Source organism: Rhinatrema bivittatum, chromosome 10 (assembly GCF_901001135.1).
Source record: "Rhinatrema bivittatum chromosome 10, aRhiBiv1.1, whole genome shotgun sequence".
In the NCBI taxonomy this organism is placed as follows: Eukaryota; Metazoa; Chordata; class Amphibia; order Gymnophiona; family Rhinatrematidae; genus Rhinatrema; species Rhinatrema bivittatum.
The window spans coordinates 68,668,212-68,684,137 of record NC_042624.1 but is presented as its reverse complement, the minus strand read 5'-3'; the positions used below and the strand labels follow the sequence as shown (position 1 = coordinate 68,684,137).

General features: G+C 44.3%; 1 protein-coding gene across 4 annotated transcripts in view; it reads left to right on the top strand.

Annotated features, from left to right (window-relative positions):
• Positions 1-15,645, top strand: part of BRINP2 (BMP/retinoic acid inducible neural specific 2) — a 109,076-nt gene extending 93,431 nt beyond the window's left edge. For 2 of the 4 annotated variants that reach the window (XM_029618326.1, XM_029618328.1), the window contains 3 exons: positions 1,226-1,462; positions 3,588-3,810; positions 14,325-15,645. In XM_029618326.1, the coding sequence (XP_029474186.1) occupies positions 1,226-1,462; positions 3,588-3,810; positions 14,325-15,444 (1,580 nt within the window). In that variant the 3' untranslated portion in view covers positions 15,445-15,645. The remainder of the gene's footprint in view (positions 1-1,225; positions 1,463-3,587; positions 3,811-14,324) is intronic. The other 2 variants (XM_029618327.1, XM_029618325.1) reach the window with 1 other exon arrangement.
• Positions 15,646-15,926: the final 281 nt, after the last annotated feature.

Sequence of the window (15,926 nt, the reverse complement as noted above, 5' to 3'; positions counted from 1 at the left end):
TTATTTCCCAGGGCAGCAGTCTGTCAGATTCCTGAAATGACTGTGAGCCACAGGGGGAGACAGGAGAGCAGACTGCTTTGTTTCTACTCCTAATATATTCTGCTGCAGTACTTGTTGTCCAGCATGTCCTTTCTGAAGCATCTGTGCACACATCTGAAAGCTCTTAAAGGGTCCCTCTGGTGACAAAAGTCACGGAGTAATGCTGAAGCTCTTGCAAGGTCTGTCTGTGAACTTCTTGCACAGCTTAGCTCAGTTCGCTGATCAAAGCATCACTTCTTTGTGTATTTAAGCACTGAAAACAGTGGTAGGAAGCTTAGGAAAGCTCCCGCATTTCATCCCTCACCTGGGTGTGCCTCTCAGCCATTATTCCTTCCCCTCTTTTTATGCCCAGCAAATAGAAATATCTCCTCCCTTGCCTTGGCATGCACCTCGGCTCGTCTCCTCGCAGAGGAGAGAACAGATCCAGCAACAAAACGGTGGCATGGCAAGAGGCAAGGCAGGAAGCGGAGGGAGCACCTGCTCGCCATCCCTCCTCCCCCCTCCCCTCCCCCAGGCAGTCGCATTGATTGCCATTAGCCTTAAACTGGCACTGGGAACAATGCTAGAGAAAAGGAAGAGTGGCAGGTCTGTGGCTGTCTCAACTCTGAAATTTAACCAACAAGGCATGGGGAGGTGTGGCTTTTATTTCATATTGGATTTTAATATTTTATATTCTCATTTTAACCTTGGCATATCTTTGCAGTTCCTATTACAAAAGCAGCATCTTCTCCCCCCCCCCCCTTCCTGCAGCAGCCCAGGACCTGCCCCCACAGGGTTTGCTTCAGCAATTAACCATATCTTTCCTGCACCTACTGTTTCACCGACACTTGCAGCTATTCCTCATATATTACAAACAACAAATTTAGCGGTCTGCTTAAAACTAAAAGATCAAATGCTTATCTCAACCAGTAGGGCACTGATTAACAGTAGGCCCCTCTGCGGGAAGTCCGTATTGCAACTCTGGTTAATCTGTGGGTAGCTTATTGTAGTCTGCGTCATTGAGTGGGGACGAACATCTTTTTAGCTGCCTGAGTTGAATGTTGCACCTGCTCTAGTGCGATTTGTTTCATTTCTGAACTCTTCCCTTGGCGCAGTTATAGGGGGACTGAGTGACAAAACCGGCTGACTGCTTGATTGAATTGATACCGTGGTTTTTGGAGTTTGTTTGGTTTTTTTTTCACCCTAGGCCTGCAGGTTCTGCTGCCTGAACACCTGCGGGAGCGCTTTGTGCGGGCTGCACTCAGTTACATCAGCTGCAGCTTGGAAGGAGAGCTGGTCTGCCGGGAATGGGAGTGCTGGTGTCGCTGCAGCCCCGGCTTCCCACAGTGCAACTGTCCGGAGGCCGACGTTCGCGCCATGGAAGACAGCCTGCTGAGGAGCAGGGATGCCTGGGCCGCTCACCACAAAGAGTTTGAGGAATCAGGTGAGGTCACGCCCGAGAGCACGGTCTCTCTCTCCGCTCCGATTCTAATCGCCATTTTTTCTCTCCCTCCTGCTTATTGTGGCAGCAAGAATGAATGTGCTCACGCCTGATGTGTTAGCCACTTTAATGAAGGTGATCTTATATCAGTTTTATTGCTTTGTTTTTGAAAGAAAGTTGTGCCCTCTGTGTAAAATGGGAGAGTCCAAAAGCGTGCATGGTGAAGAGCAGCAGTTACACTGACTGCACGAGAATGGTTCTTGTAGGGGGCTGGCCAGAGACCCAGACAGACTCCTAGTCCTCAGGTCAGCAGGGGCTCGGGGTACTGAAGCAACAGCACTTATAACCCCTGGGGAAGAGGGGATCTTAATTTTCCAAGACAGTGACTCCTACTCCAAAGGCATTCCCTTAAAGGTCTCCGATTCACGCTTTTCTTACTCCACGCCAGATATATGATGCCATAACCATAATTTCGCCAGTTAATTGGACTAAAATATGCACCCTGGCTTAAGAAGGCTTTCGTTAATCCGAGCTTGACTGTTATTTACTATGTGTTTTTTGTAATAATAATTTTAAATCGTTCTCACCTTTTCTATAATCTCTTACAAGTTAGCCCTGTTATTTGCCATGTTATTTGTAACCTCTTGTTCGATGTAATTACCAACTTTGGTTCTATGTAAACAGATGTGATATGCACCAGTACATGAACATCGGTATATAAATAAATACTGATGGAATTCAGGGTATACTTTTACCATAAGGGAGTTTCAATCTGTGGGCCCTCCTTACTGAAATGTCAGTGGAATAATTGGGTTCTGGGTGGGGAACCTAACCAGTGAAAAAAAACCATGGTGGCCATGAATAAAGCCATAAGGAACCTTGGCTTTGGACTCCCTTATTCCAAATGGGAATGAGCTGGGTTAGGCCAGGTTGTGACTGGCTTTGAAACTAAAGTATGGAAAAAGGCAAATCGGACCTAAAAAGGTTAATGTTAAGTATCTGTATTTTTAGTTATTTCACAGCTGCCCTTTAGTTACCTAACTCCTTGGGAACAGCCATATTAAGAAGAGACTTACAAGCTATCTCGTACTGTGCATCTGCTTGGCCCATACTGATTATGAGATCATAGATGAAATCCTACAAACTGCATGACCCAACCGGATCCCTTTCCAAAGGAGACAATAACTGGTCTGAGCTTGACTGCTCCCAGGTGCAGATACGCTAAACTGAGGGATCCAGTATAACCCCTCTTCTAGTATTAGCTAGGAAGGTTAGGGTGTTATGCTCAGTCCGGGGGATGACAAAATCTCACCAAATCCTGACGTGGATTCTCTAAATGGGGTGGAAGATATACTTGCAGAGCCCAGGGCATTGTACACTACTATTTTACTACTACTATTGCTAATACTACTATTGATCACTTCTATAGCACTACTTGACATACATGGTGCTGTACAAAATCATATAAGAGATTGTCCCTGCTATGTAGAGCTTATAGTCTAATCAAAATAAACATACAGGGCAAAAAAGACTTTCTGAATTTCACTTATTAAGAAAATGGTTAAAAATGAATGACACCGTAAGTAGGACTATCAGGGGTGAAGATTAAAAAGCAGCCTCAAAAAGGTGAGTTTTAGACAGGATGTAAATAAGACAAGAGAGGGAGCATGGTGCACCAGCTCAGGATGTCTATTTCCAGCATGTAGAGGTGGATATTCAAACACTAGATAGCCGGATAAGTAGAACTTCAGCCTTAGATGGATAACTTATCTGGCTAAGTAAGACCTGCTCAACAGCAGCAGCATACGCAATCCCTGCTGTGTGCAGTTTTGAAATATTATACTATACACAGAGGGCACAAGCTTTCCTTTAATTCCCAGTCCAATGCATGATGGAACTCACAGTCACGTTTCAGAAGAAACACTGCCAGAGAAACATGGCCTGGGCTGGCATAAAATGTCCCAGTGATGTAAGAGACGTGGACTTCCATTCCTAGAATGAACAGGAGAAGGCTCAGAAAAAGAATGGATCCATTCCCTTTCCTTATTCCTCCTCCACATTAAAGGAGGGGGTGGGGGGTGTCTCTGGTCACAGTGCTAACTTTATTGCCCTTCCTGTGTCCCCACAGAGGAGTTGCACTCCCTTCTGAAGAGGCTGCCGAGAGACTGCTTCCTGAACACCACGGCCATCTCTCAGTTCTGGGCCATGGATCCCCAGCTCCTCCGCCGCTACGAGCAGTTGGAAGTCAGCCTAGGGCTGCTTCTTAAAAAGGCACAGAGGACCATCCGAAGAGTTTTCAACCTCTGCAAGCACTGCCGGCGGCAGCCTCGCTTCAGACTGCCTAGGGAGAGGTATGGAACCCGCGGGGAGGGGGGACTGTTCCACTGCTAAAGTCAGCAGCTACTCTTCTCCCTGCACACCTCAGCCCGAATTGTCAGAGCAGATTTATGCGCACAAATCTGCTTTGAGACCCTCTGCGTCGTGCACAAAGTTACACCTGTGCAAGAGCAGGCGGACCTTTGTGAGTTTATACATATACGGTCAAAAATGGAATTCTGCCATTTATGTAGGGGGTAAAAGTATGTGCGGACACATGTTTCATGCATGCACACCAAACTGTTTGTCGAATGGGATTTATGCTCAGAAACCGGGGTTTCTCCACATAAATCCTATAGAAAATTACCCCTGCAAAGTGGCAAAGAGAAGGTACAGAGACAATTAACTCAGTCTAAGTTCTTCAACTAACCCTTAAGGACCTGCAGGTTCTGAACCCTTATCATTGGACCTAGTGTCTTTTACCACTCTCTCCCCATGTATCCAGGCGCTCAGTGGGACGCCTGGATACACAAGCAGACCTTTTCCTAAGCTTCTGCACTGAGCGGTCAAAGATTTGTCTTCTGTCCCGCCATTTATAAACCATCCAGTTCATCTGTGCTCTGAAAGGTACCATGCAGAGAGCCTGCTCACCAGTTCACTGCTTGCATAAATCTCTCCACCAAGCTTAAGGGGAGGGTGAAATTGATACTGCTTATATATCCCAGGACAAATACCCCCGTTTAAACTGGCCAATCAGGAATGTCAATCACTTGTTCTCTGACATAAGAGTGGAGCAAGTTATTGTCATGAGCTGACTAGATCTGCATATTGCATAACACACTCAAACACCTAAAGTGCAGCATAATTTTGCTATTTCTGCAGTCTCATATTCCCTTCTTGAAGAAGAGCATGGATTACGAAGGGTCTTCACTTTTGCACTGGCAGTTTCCAGAGTCATTCAGTGGTGCAATTTTTGTGCCACATGAATAACACATTATATCGCTCCCAGACCTGGGGAAAATATAAACCTGAGTAAAAGTATTTCAGGGTGCTTGTCACCAGAGTTGTAGAACTCTGCAGGAAAAAAAAAACCGCTGATAAAAGCAGTGAATTGACCCAGCTACCTCCATCCTTAGAAATAAATGAGCTGTTTTACCAAAGAAAGGAAAAATTGAGGTATTCCACTGTGCACAATTAGTAGTTTCCCATTACCACAAACACTGGGGACAATGAAATTAGAGAGATGCCTGAGTAGAGTAGCTCATAGAGGAAGAAGGGGACATGGGGGACAAATGTTAAAGGCACTGATCCAGGTGAATCAACCTGTCTGACCATTGCTTTCCTCAGCTGAACTAAAAGCACAAGCAGACCTTCTCCAGCGCAGACTTTCAGCAGGACTGAGAAGCAGCGTCTCTGGAGATGGGAAGAGGGGCTCTGGGCAAACAACACGCATGGTTTTCCGGTTTGTTTCCTGGCTGCACAAACTGCAGGTGCAACCAATGGACTCGCAAGCATTGCAGCTGCATAGGCTTTCCCTTAAATTGCCCCCTTAATTACAATTAATGGTGTTAAACTGACTGGACATTGAAATGGAACAGATGTTGAAAGTAAAGGAGTGCTTTTTACTGGGAAGGCAACAATATATTGCAAATGATCTAAACGGGAACCACCAATCGTTTCTTAATTCAAGATTTTTTCTCAATGCATGGGGTTTCAAATACATAACTTTGCCTCATTTGGTATTTTCTGTGGCTTTTTCTTCCTGCTGAGCTCATCAGATCTTCAGAATGAAGCAGAAGTTCTAGGTGTGCAGGTTTCCACTGATTTCCATTTAATTAACGCAGCGGTGTCAGCAAAGTATTTTTTTTTTCACTAACTCAGGTGGCAGTTAAACAAAATCCTCCAGGTTCACTCTTCCTATACAATTTGCATTTCATGCATTAGTGTTTGAAGCTGTGAAAGCTCTTTTTTTTAAATGAATCCCAGCCATCGCAACGAAACCTTGCAAGCTGCCACTGGGCTAACCCTTCTCAGAATCCCATGCATGCTCCACTTCAGTGCATGAAAAGCAGACAGTCCAAGTGCGGCTTGTCAGCCTATGGAGACCAGGTGGGAAGAGGCGAGGAAGTTACATGCCTCTCCTGACCACCCTTAAAAAAGAAAAAAAGTCATAAAATCAAAAGTAACTGTGGACTGAATTTCAGCATCTCTCTATATGTGTGTGTCTTTTTTTTACTTTACATTTAATTGTGATTTCAGTACTTGGTTTCTGTACAAGTGTTTCTTAGTTTAATTTGTGATCATGTTTAAAAATAAAAAAAAAAATAATAATTTAGGTAGTAGCTTACAGGAAATATGGCCCAAAAAATATGTTGAAGAAAATATATAAATTGAGCCAATGTCCAAAGGTAGACAGTAAAGTTAAAAAAAAAAAAATTAAATCAAGAGCACATACAAAACCAGTTAGGCATAAGCAGCACAGCCAGGCTTAAAAATGACTCAACCTGTAAAAAAATCATTCCTCCCAATAAAAAAAACACTTCATCTGCAGATATATTTATGTGCACAGATACATTAGCAGAAACACCTGCTCATTGCACATCTTAAAGGACATCCAAAGAGTCCCAAAGGTTAACCTCATTCTACATGTAATGCCAACAAACAGTGATAGCTTTTAGGGATGTGAATCGTTTTAGGACGATTAAAATTATCGTCCGATAATTATAATATCGTCTTAAACCGTTATGGAACACAATACAATAGAGATTCTAACGATTTATCGTTATAAATCGTTAGAATCGTGAGCCGGCACACTAAAACCCCCTAAAACCCACCCCCGACCCTTTAAATTAAATCCCCCACCCTCCCGAACCCCCCCCCAAATGACTTAAATAACCTGCGGGTCCAGCGGCGGTCCGGAACGGCAGCGGTCCGGAACGGGCTCCTGCTACTGAATCTTGTTGTCTTCGGCCGGCGCCATTTTCCAAAATGGCGCCGAAAAATGGCGGCGGCCATAGACGAACACGATTGGACGGCAGGAGGTCCTTCCGGACCCCCGCTGGACTTTTGGCAAGTCTTGTGGGGGTCAGGAGGCCCCCCCCAAGCTGGCCAAAAGTTCCTGGAGGTCCAGCGGGGGTCAGGGAGCGATTTCCCGCCGCGAATCGTTTTCGTACGGAAAATGGCGCCGGCAGGAGATCGACTGCAGGAGGTCGTTCAGCGAGGGTTCCGGCGCCTCGCTGAACGACCTCCTGCAGTCGATCTCCTGCCGGCGCCATTTTCCGTACGAAAACGATTCGCGGCGGGAAATCGCTCCCTGACCCCCGCTGGACCTCCAGGAACTTTTGGCCAGCTTGGGGGGGGCCTCCTGACCCCCACAAGACTTGCCAAAAGTCCAGCGGGGGTCCGGAAGGACCTCCTGCCGTCCAATCGTGTTCGTCTATGGCCGCCGCCATTTTTCGGCGCCATTTTGGAAAATGGCGCCGGCCGAAGACAACAAGATTCAGTAGCAGGAGCCCGTTCCGGACCGCTGCCGTTCCGGACCGCCGCTGGAACCGCAGGTTATTTAAGTCATTTGGGGGGGGTTCGGGAGGGTGGGGGATTTAATTTAAAGGGTCGGGGGTGGGTTTTAGGGGGTTTTAATGTGCCGGTTTTGCGATTTTACGTTTTTTCGATTTTTTACGATTTTTCACGATATTTTACCCCCCCAAACGGCAACAATACGATTCCCTCCCCCTCCCAGCCGAAATCGATCGTTAAGACGATCGAGGACACGATTCACATCTCTAATAGCTTTCAATTAGTTTTATCTACCTGTTCATTTCTATCCAGGAACATAACATTTTGGTTTAAGAGATTAATAAGGTGGTGCACTGAAACTTTTGTTTTCATTTATTTCATTTCATGGTGTCACTGGTAAATTCCCTTAGCCCACCCCCTGCAGCCATTGGTCATGCACCTTATCTCATAGCCGAGGGCCACAAATGGAGCAAAAGCGATCCCCAGTTGCTCCTTTAACCACAGCAGCTGTAATCCAAAAAGGTGCCAGTTGTTGACATTTCCTATTTTGTTTTGAATGAAAACACATCCCTAGGGATTAAAATCTTTGGGTATTCAAAAGCAGGGCCAGAGGAAGGTCCTGTCTTTCTCTCCTTCTGGTTCCAAGGAGCAGCAGATAGCTTACCTCCCTCCCTATGCAGCCACAGGAAGTCACAGATGGCCTCCCTGCCTGGCCCAGAGGAGCCACAGGAAAGCTTGAATCTCTCCACACCCAGCTCCAAGGAGCTGTGAAAGGCCTTCCTCTCCCCCCGACATAGCCCCAATGAGCCATGGAAGACATAACTCCCTCCCCATCTGGCCCCGAGTAGCCACGGATGTCCTGCTTCCCCCCCATCCAAGTAGCCATTGGACGACTTAGCTCTTTCCCAATCTTGCCCCAATGAGGCACAAAGTCTTACCTTCCTCCTTGGCTAGCTACAAGGAACTTTGAGAAAGCCTCCCTCTCTGCCCTGCTCTGAGGAGCCACAAAGTCCTCCTTCCTTCCTCACCTGTTCCCAACAAAGTAAGGGAAGGTCTGCCTTGTTCCCCATCTGGCCCTGAGGAGCCACAGTATTCCTCACCCAGCTGTCTCCCATTTGGATATCGGGCCTATACATAGTAGCTGAAGTGCTCTTTCTTCACCCAGGTTGTTATTTTTGTAATTATAGTATTCGTGTATTCTCAAAGAACAGAGTAGTATCAACTTATTTTCAGGATTGCAAAGTAAACCCGGTCAATAGAATGCCCAAAAAATGATCAAGTCAAAAATGATTGATTTGCCTATCATTTTCTTCAGGTGGCATTCAGTAATTTCAGTACCTTTAGAGTAAATAGGACCTTGGAGAGTTACAGAGGCATTATGATAGTCTCTGTTTTATATTCCATTCTTCCTAATAATTCCTAGCATTCTATTTGCTTTCTTGGCCACCGCTGCACACTGAGCAGTGGATTTCAACATTTTATTCACAATGATGCCTAGATCCTTTTTCTGGGTGGTGACTCCCAGTGTGGAACCTTGCACTGCTTAACTACAATTTGGGTTGCTCTTCCCTTCGTGCATCACTTTGCACTTGACCACAGTAAATGTCATCTTCTATTTGGATATCCAGTCTTCCAGTCTCCCAAGCTCTTCTTGCAATTTCTTACAATCCTCTTGTAATTTAACAACTTTGAATATTTTCCACCTTTCTAGATAATTTATCTGGGGCACTCCACTATTCACCTTTCTCAATTGATAAAATTGACCATTTAGCCCTACTCTCAGTTTTTCATCATTCTGTAAGCTTCCTTGATTCTCAATCTCAACAACAAAGGCTTTCAAATAGTCTTCTAATCTCATTCCTGTCAATGTTCTGAAGGTTTTTCATCTCCAAAGTTCAATGAATTATAGAACTGCCTAACAACATTCACTGGACCACAGCTTGTTGCTCTATTGCTGATTCATCAAATATTTTGATGTTAATAGTAGGTATTTGTCTATAAAATTCCTTCAGTTTATATATATTTCTGCATCTGCGCTTCTGCAACATTCTGTTTCCTCTACAAGGGCTGCATACCAATCTGGTTTTCAGAATTTTCACAATGAACATGGATTAGATATATTATATACAATGGAGACATGGCATGTGGAAATCCTGAAAACCAGACTGGTTTGCAGCTCTCGAGGATGGAATTTGGACTCCTCTGCTGAGGATGAGGTTCAGTTTTCATAGGATTTAGATGCCTAACTTTCAGGAAGATACAATACAGTGCACGCTGATGGAGCGCACTGTTAACCTGCGTTTAGATGTGCGTTTTCGACACGCTAGCTTTACTCCTTATTCAGTAAGGGGTAATAGCGCGTCAAAAACGCGCATCCAACCCCCCCCCGAAACCAATAGCGCCCGCAACATGCAAATGCATGTTGCGGGCGCTATTAGTTATTCCCGCGCAATACAGAAAGTAAAATGTGCAGCCAAGCCGCATATTTTACTTTCAGAAATTAGTGCCTACCTCCCCCCCCCCCACACACACACACACACACAGAACTAACTCCAAAACATCCCTATTCACACCGCATGCATACCACATACAGACCTCCCTTTCCTCCCTGTGGGGGTTGGGTGTTTGGCTTCCCTGACAGATGGCACGCCACCTCAGAAGGTCAACATCTGTCCCATGTCTAAAACCTACTCGTAGCGTAAAGAAAATGTTTGCTCCGACCGCAGCATATGAACAGCCCCCAGCTAACAGGAAGTCAGCAGGAAACATATTTAGTGCAAAGCTCTTGCAGCAGCTCATGACCTACTTGCATTTATGTGCCTTTCACACCTAGATAGTTTAGAACAAATGACCAGCTAATGACCTCCCCCCTCCCTGCCTGAAGACTGACCGCTTGCACCTACTGCCCACTTGCACCCACGTAGTAAAAGGTCAGCCTAAACACTTGTGGTGGAAAACATTGTAGCAGGAAAATATGTGACGTATGTATTATATCAAATACTATGAGATCATTTACAATAAAAGAGCAGCCTTCCCAAAAGCCTGGGAGAGCACGCTTCACCCTGAAGACCGTCTGAGGTGTTTTCATTGCGACACCTCCCCCCATTCCCACCCCCCCTCGAAACCTCAGTTAAGACCATATGGGCGTACATCCAGTGTTACTGAGCTCAGTTTGTAGAGCAATAGGAAACCGGGCATAACAGGCATTAAATGTATTCTGCTATTCAGTTGCCCAGTCTCTGGTCTCACAAGGTCCTTCTGCAGCTTCTCACAATCCCCTGTTGTTTAAACAACTCTGAATAGTTTTCTGTTACCTGCAAGTTTGATCACCTCGCTCGTTGTTCCCTTTTCTGAATCATTCATGAATAAGTTAAGGAGCGCATTTCTCAGTATAGATCCCTGTGGTACTCCACTATAACTGAAAAAGAGCCTTTTCAATAGCTGGTCCAACACTCTGGAACACTTTACCAAACCATCTTCGCTCAATATCCAACCCTTCTCATTTCAAAAAATCTCTCAAAACCTATCTTTTTCAACTTGCATTCAATAAGTCTTCAACCATCCATACCGAACCTACATTCACAAACTTAACTACACCCATTATAACCCTATTTATGCTACTCACAACTACAACATATTTGCTCATTCACATGTCTCCAACTATCATATCCTGCTTCCTTTTCCCCTTTATTATTATATAATTTTTACATTGTATTTTTCCCACTCCCCCCCCCTCCCGTTCCCCCTTTCCCCCCTTTTCCCCAAAACAATAAGCCCATGGCCCCAAAACTTTTATATTTTTAAATTTTATATACTAGCATCCTGTCTAGTTATTGCCTATTTTTATGTAAAGTTTAAAAATTCCATTTTATTTTGATTATTTTATTTTTGTTTTAAATCTGTGAACCGTTTTTGATAAAATTCCTTTTTTAAAAAACGGTATACAGATACCTTTTAAATAAATAAAATAAATAAACTGAAGGCTTTTCTCCATTTGGAAAATTGACCATTTAGTCCTACCCACTGCTTCCTGTCTTTTAAGCAGTTACCAGTCCACAACAAGCACTGCCTCCTATCCCACACCTTTTTTGATTTCCTGAGCAGTTTCTCATGAGGAACTTTGTGAAATGCCTTTTGTTTTGGTTGTCTTCTTCCTTCGTACTCCCCTATTTAGTTGATACCCAGCAAACATCTCCTCCCACGTCTAACCAGAAGGCCCCACAGTAATTCAAACAGTCACCAACACCAGCTTGGTTGTGCTCAAGCATCTGGTCTGCCAGGTCACAGTGGCCATTCTGGACAGTACCTTACCATCCTCAACCTGTCATAGCAACCCAGCTGACATGAGATGTGTGTAACCTTCCAGACAGAGCCAGGTGTGAGACTGTCTCTATTTTCTCTAGGTATTACTTTACTTGCAGCCTTCTAGTTAGACCAAGCTGCTAGTTAGCTCTATCACTACAAGTCTAAAATAGCAGCCTGCCAGAGGTTCTGCTAGGACATCGAACATTTTATTTATACAAAATTCTTTTAGCCCGCTACCTCCTGTACATCGTTCAGTGCAGATAACAAAACATACATAATAAATATACAACTTAGATTATAAATATACATTAAAATTCAGTCAAACCTAAGCAAATATCTTTTGGAACAAAAATGTTTTCACTCCTTTCCTAAATTTTAATAAATCTTTTTCTAAACAAAAGACCTTAGGGAGTGTGCTCCATAATACTGATGCCGCTTAAGTCACAGCCTGCTTCCGTATATAAAATTAGTTTTATACTCTGATAAAGGGGAGAACACCCATTGTCCAGCCCCCTAGAATGTAATAACCATCCAGGCTCATACCACCTAAATCGAATAATTTAAAATACACTCGGCCTCTTATGGAGAGCCAGTGTAAATCCCGTAACACTGGGATTATATGATCCCAACATTTGATATTACCCACTTTGCCATTCATTCTGGCAGCACCAACATTTGTTGTTGAATCATTCAGTACATGCTGCTATCTCATCATTTTATTGTACCTAAGGATCCTTGGTGCTTATCCTATGCCTCTTAAGTTCTGTTGCACTTTTAGCCTCTACCTCCCATTCCAGGGACACATTCCATGGATTTGCTATATTTTCCAAGGCCAAATATTTCTTGATGTTGGTCCTGCATCTGCCTCCTTGAAGCCTTATATCCTGACCCCTTGTTCAAGAACCTCCTTTCTATTCTACGGTTTATTTTTCTCATCTAATCTCATTACATTCTTCATCCAAATGTGGACTTTCCTCAAGTTTGTTGCCGAGTTTCATTTTGAATTCTATTTGCGAATCATTCACTTTCTAAACATCTTTTTGCCTCCATTTTTCCCTGGCTTTCATTTTCTTGTCTCTCTGCATGGCATGCTGCCTCTAATCTTTTATGCTCTTCAGTTTGTTGCTGAAACTCATTTTTCACTTCTGCTTAAAATGCTTCATGTTCTAATCATCTTCTTTGCCGACTTTCATTTGCCTGACGGTTTACATGGCTGTCTGTATCCAATCTTCTTCTTCTACTTATGGTTTCTGCATTTTGCTGAGTTCTAAGCCTTTGCTGTCTGTCTCGGTTTTGTCATTCTCTATCTTAAAATGTCATTTTAATATTGAATCTAAGACGTAAATTCACAGCATTACAGACAGAAATACAGAGAAACAGAAACAGGCTTTTAATACATTTGATTTTTATAGAGAGAGAGAAAGAGTGCGAGGGTAATTCTCAAACCGTTCTAGCCAGTTTAGCATGGATTTCAAATTTGCCCCTTCAGTGTAGATCAAAGTATGTACACTGTTTATTAGCATGCATGCTTTTTCCCACGCAAAAAAGGGGCAGGCTCATGGGCGGAATTAGAGTGAAAACAGGAAAGTGCATGTGAGCATTTCATTTTGAAATCCTCATGCCTACTTTACCATAGGTACTTACAACTACAGTAAAGCAGGTGCAAAGTCCGCAAGTATTTTTGTACCTGTAATCCCTACCAGCCCACATTTTCAATTTATTTAGAAATCCAAAGGTTCAAAATACCTGTAGGCCTGCAATCTCCCTGTCCTCTTTCAAAATTGTCCCCACAATGTTAAAAAGGTGATATGATCAGAAACCCAACTTGTATAGGTTTTAGCAGATAAGGCCTACCTAAAGACTACCATGACAATAAAACCTCTTTTATCTGAATTGTAATCTTTGTTTACAGGAAAGACTACAGCACAGTCAGTGAGGAAGTACTTCAGAACAATTCAAGGATCTCAAAGCAGCCATGTCCATGAACTGTCCTGAACCACTGTGACACTGAATTGGGCTGGCATTGTTCTCCTCTTCCCTTTACCTCCTCCTCTTATCTACTGTATATGATATGCCATACATTGATTAACAAAACCATCAGGGTGGTTCTCCTCCACACAAGGCTCCCTCTTCATCATCCTCCTCACCCAATATGCCCTCTTTATCCTCATCATCTTCCCACTCTCAAATGTTCCTACTCCTCCTCCCCTTACACGTTCACCTGTAGAATTTTCGTCCTGGCAATAGCAACTATAGGGACAGGAGACAGTGATGTGGGAACAGAGCTGAGAGTGTACAAGCACACAGGCTCTGCCGCTGCCCCTTCATCTCTTCAGTTCTTCTGTTTTACATGGAAGGAAGTGGTTGTGGGGCCTTTAAGTGCACGCACTCTCAACTCTCTCCCCAAAGTAGGGAGATTCAGAAGGTGGGAGGAAGAGCAGCCAGACAGTCTCCTAGAATAGCCAGGAGAAGTGGATCATTTGGAAAAGTAAACTATGATCATGTGATTAGATTAATGGACAGAGGGGGTGTGGCCATAATATAAGCTTCACAACATTTGTTCCATAAATAATGTGAAAATACTAGAGCAAAAGAGTACGTGATAGAGCCAAGAAACAGGCAAGTTGATGTGTTGTGGTCTCAAGCTAATATCCATTAATTTTTAGAGGATTAGAACAAGACAAGTCTGCATAAGCATTTACAGCTCTTTTTTTATCTCTTAACCTAGATCCTTATCGTATTGGTGGAGTTGGATTCAGTCGCTTCTGTACTGTAGCGAGAGCAGCTTTTCAGGGGCATTTCTGGAGCACAGTCACAGCTGCATGTGCCCTTATGATCATGTTTTGTGCCAGGGGACCATTCCATGTGTTCTGGGGGAAGGATCAGCTTGTGCCATCTGTGCTAAGGACAACAGCAGCCGATGTGGGAGCTGTAACCTGGGCTACCTGCTAACTTCCCAAGGACAGTGTCGCCCGGAGGTGGCAGATTCTCTGGAGCAGTACATGGAACTGGAAATGGACTTGCAGGACCTGGAGCTCAAATACTTGCTCCAGAAGCAGGACAACCGCATTGAAGTCCGTGCCATCTTCATTAGCAACGACATGCGACTGGGCAGCTGGTTCGACCCTTCCTGGCGCAAGCGCATGCTGCTAACACTCAAGAGTAACAAGTACAAGCCAGGACTGCTGCATGTCATGCTGGGCCTCTCGCTTCAGATCTGCCTCACTAAGAACAGTACTCTTGAACCTCTGATGGCCATCTATGTCAATCCTTTTGGGGGCAGCCACTCAGAGAGCTGGTTCATGCCAGTTGGTGAAAGTGGCTACCCAGATTGGGAAAGGACTAAAGCAGATGCATCTCCCCAGTGTCAAAACTGGACTTTAACCCTTGGGAACAAGTGGAAGTCTTTCTTTGAGACTGTTCATGTTTACCTAAGGAGCCGGATCATGGTAACCGATGACAGCACCAATGAGACTCTGTATTATGAACCACTGGAGCTGGTGGATCCATCCCGGAACCTGGGCTACATGAAGATCAACAGCTTGCAGGTCTTCGGTTACAGTGTGCCCTTTGAATCCGATGCGATCCGAGACCTCATTCTTCAGCTCGACTACCCGTACACCCAGGGTTCCCAGGATTCGGTTCTGCTGCAGCTCCTGGAGATCAGGGATCGGGTGAACAGCTTGTCACCACCTGGCAAAATCCTGTTGGACCTTTTTACTTGCTTGCTGAGGCACAGGCTCAAGTTGGCCAGCAACGAAGTGGGAAGGATCCAGGCCTCTCTGCGGGCCTTCAGCTCTAGACTGCCGAACTATGTGGAATACGAGACAAGCAAACTCTGCAGCTAGCCTTTCCTAATCCAGGGTCGCCACCTGGTCCATGTTTCTCCAACAAATTCTTTTTACTTTAAATGAAGATTCTTTATCTTCTGTTACCTGGAAGTGAGCAAAAGCCATTGTAGGCTCTCTTTGTAATTATCAGTTTCTAATAAAAGTTCTGTACAATCACAACTAAGAGAAAATTACTGTCCCTTAAAAATGATACTGCCTGACTATACATGAGTGGCTACAGATGCAAATCGGTCACCTAAGCCCCATTAATTTTCCATGGGAATTCTTTCAGGCCCCTATAGCCAGCCTGATCCAGTCCCTTTCATCAAACTCTATCTCAAAGTATGCTGGGATTAATAAACAGGATAAGAAGCCATAGACCGCTTTTGACTGGGAGATAAAAAGGGTTTAGACTAGCCTGTCCTTTGTGACTTGGAGTTATATGTCATTTTAATTAATATATGGATGACTGAACACAGTGTGGCAATATACAGCGCTCC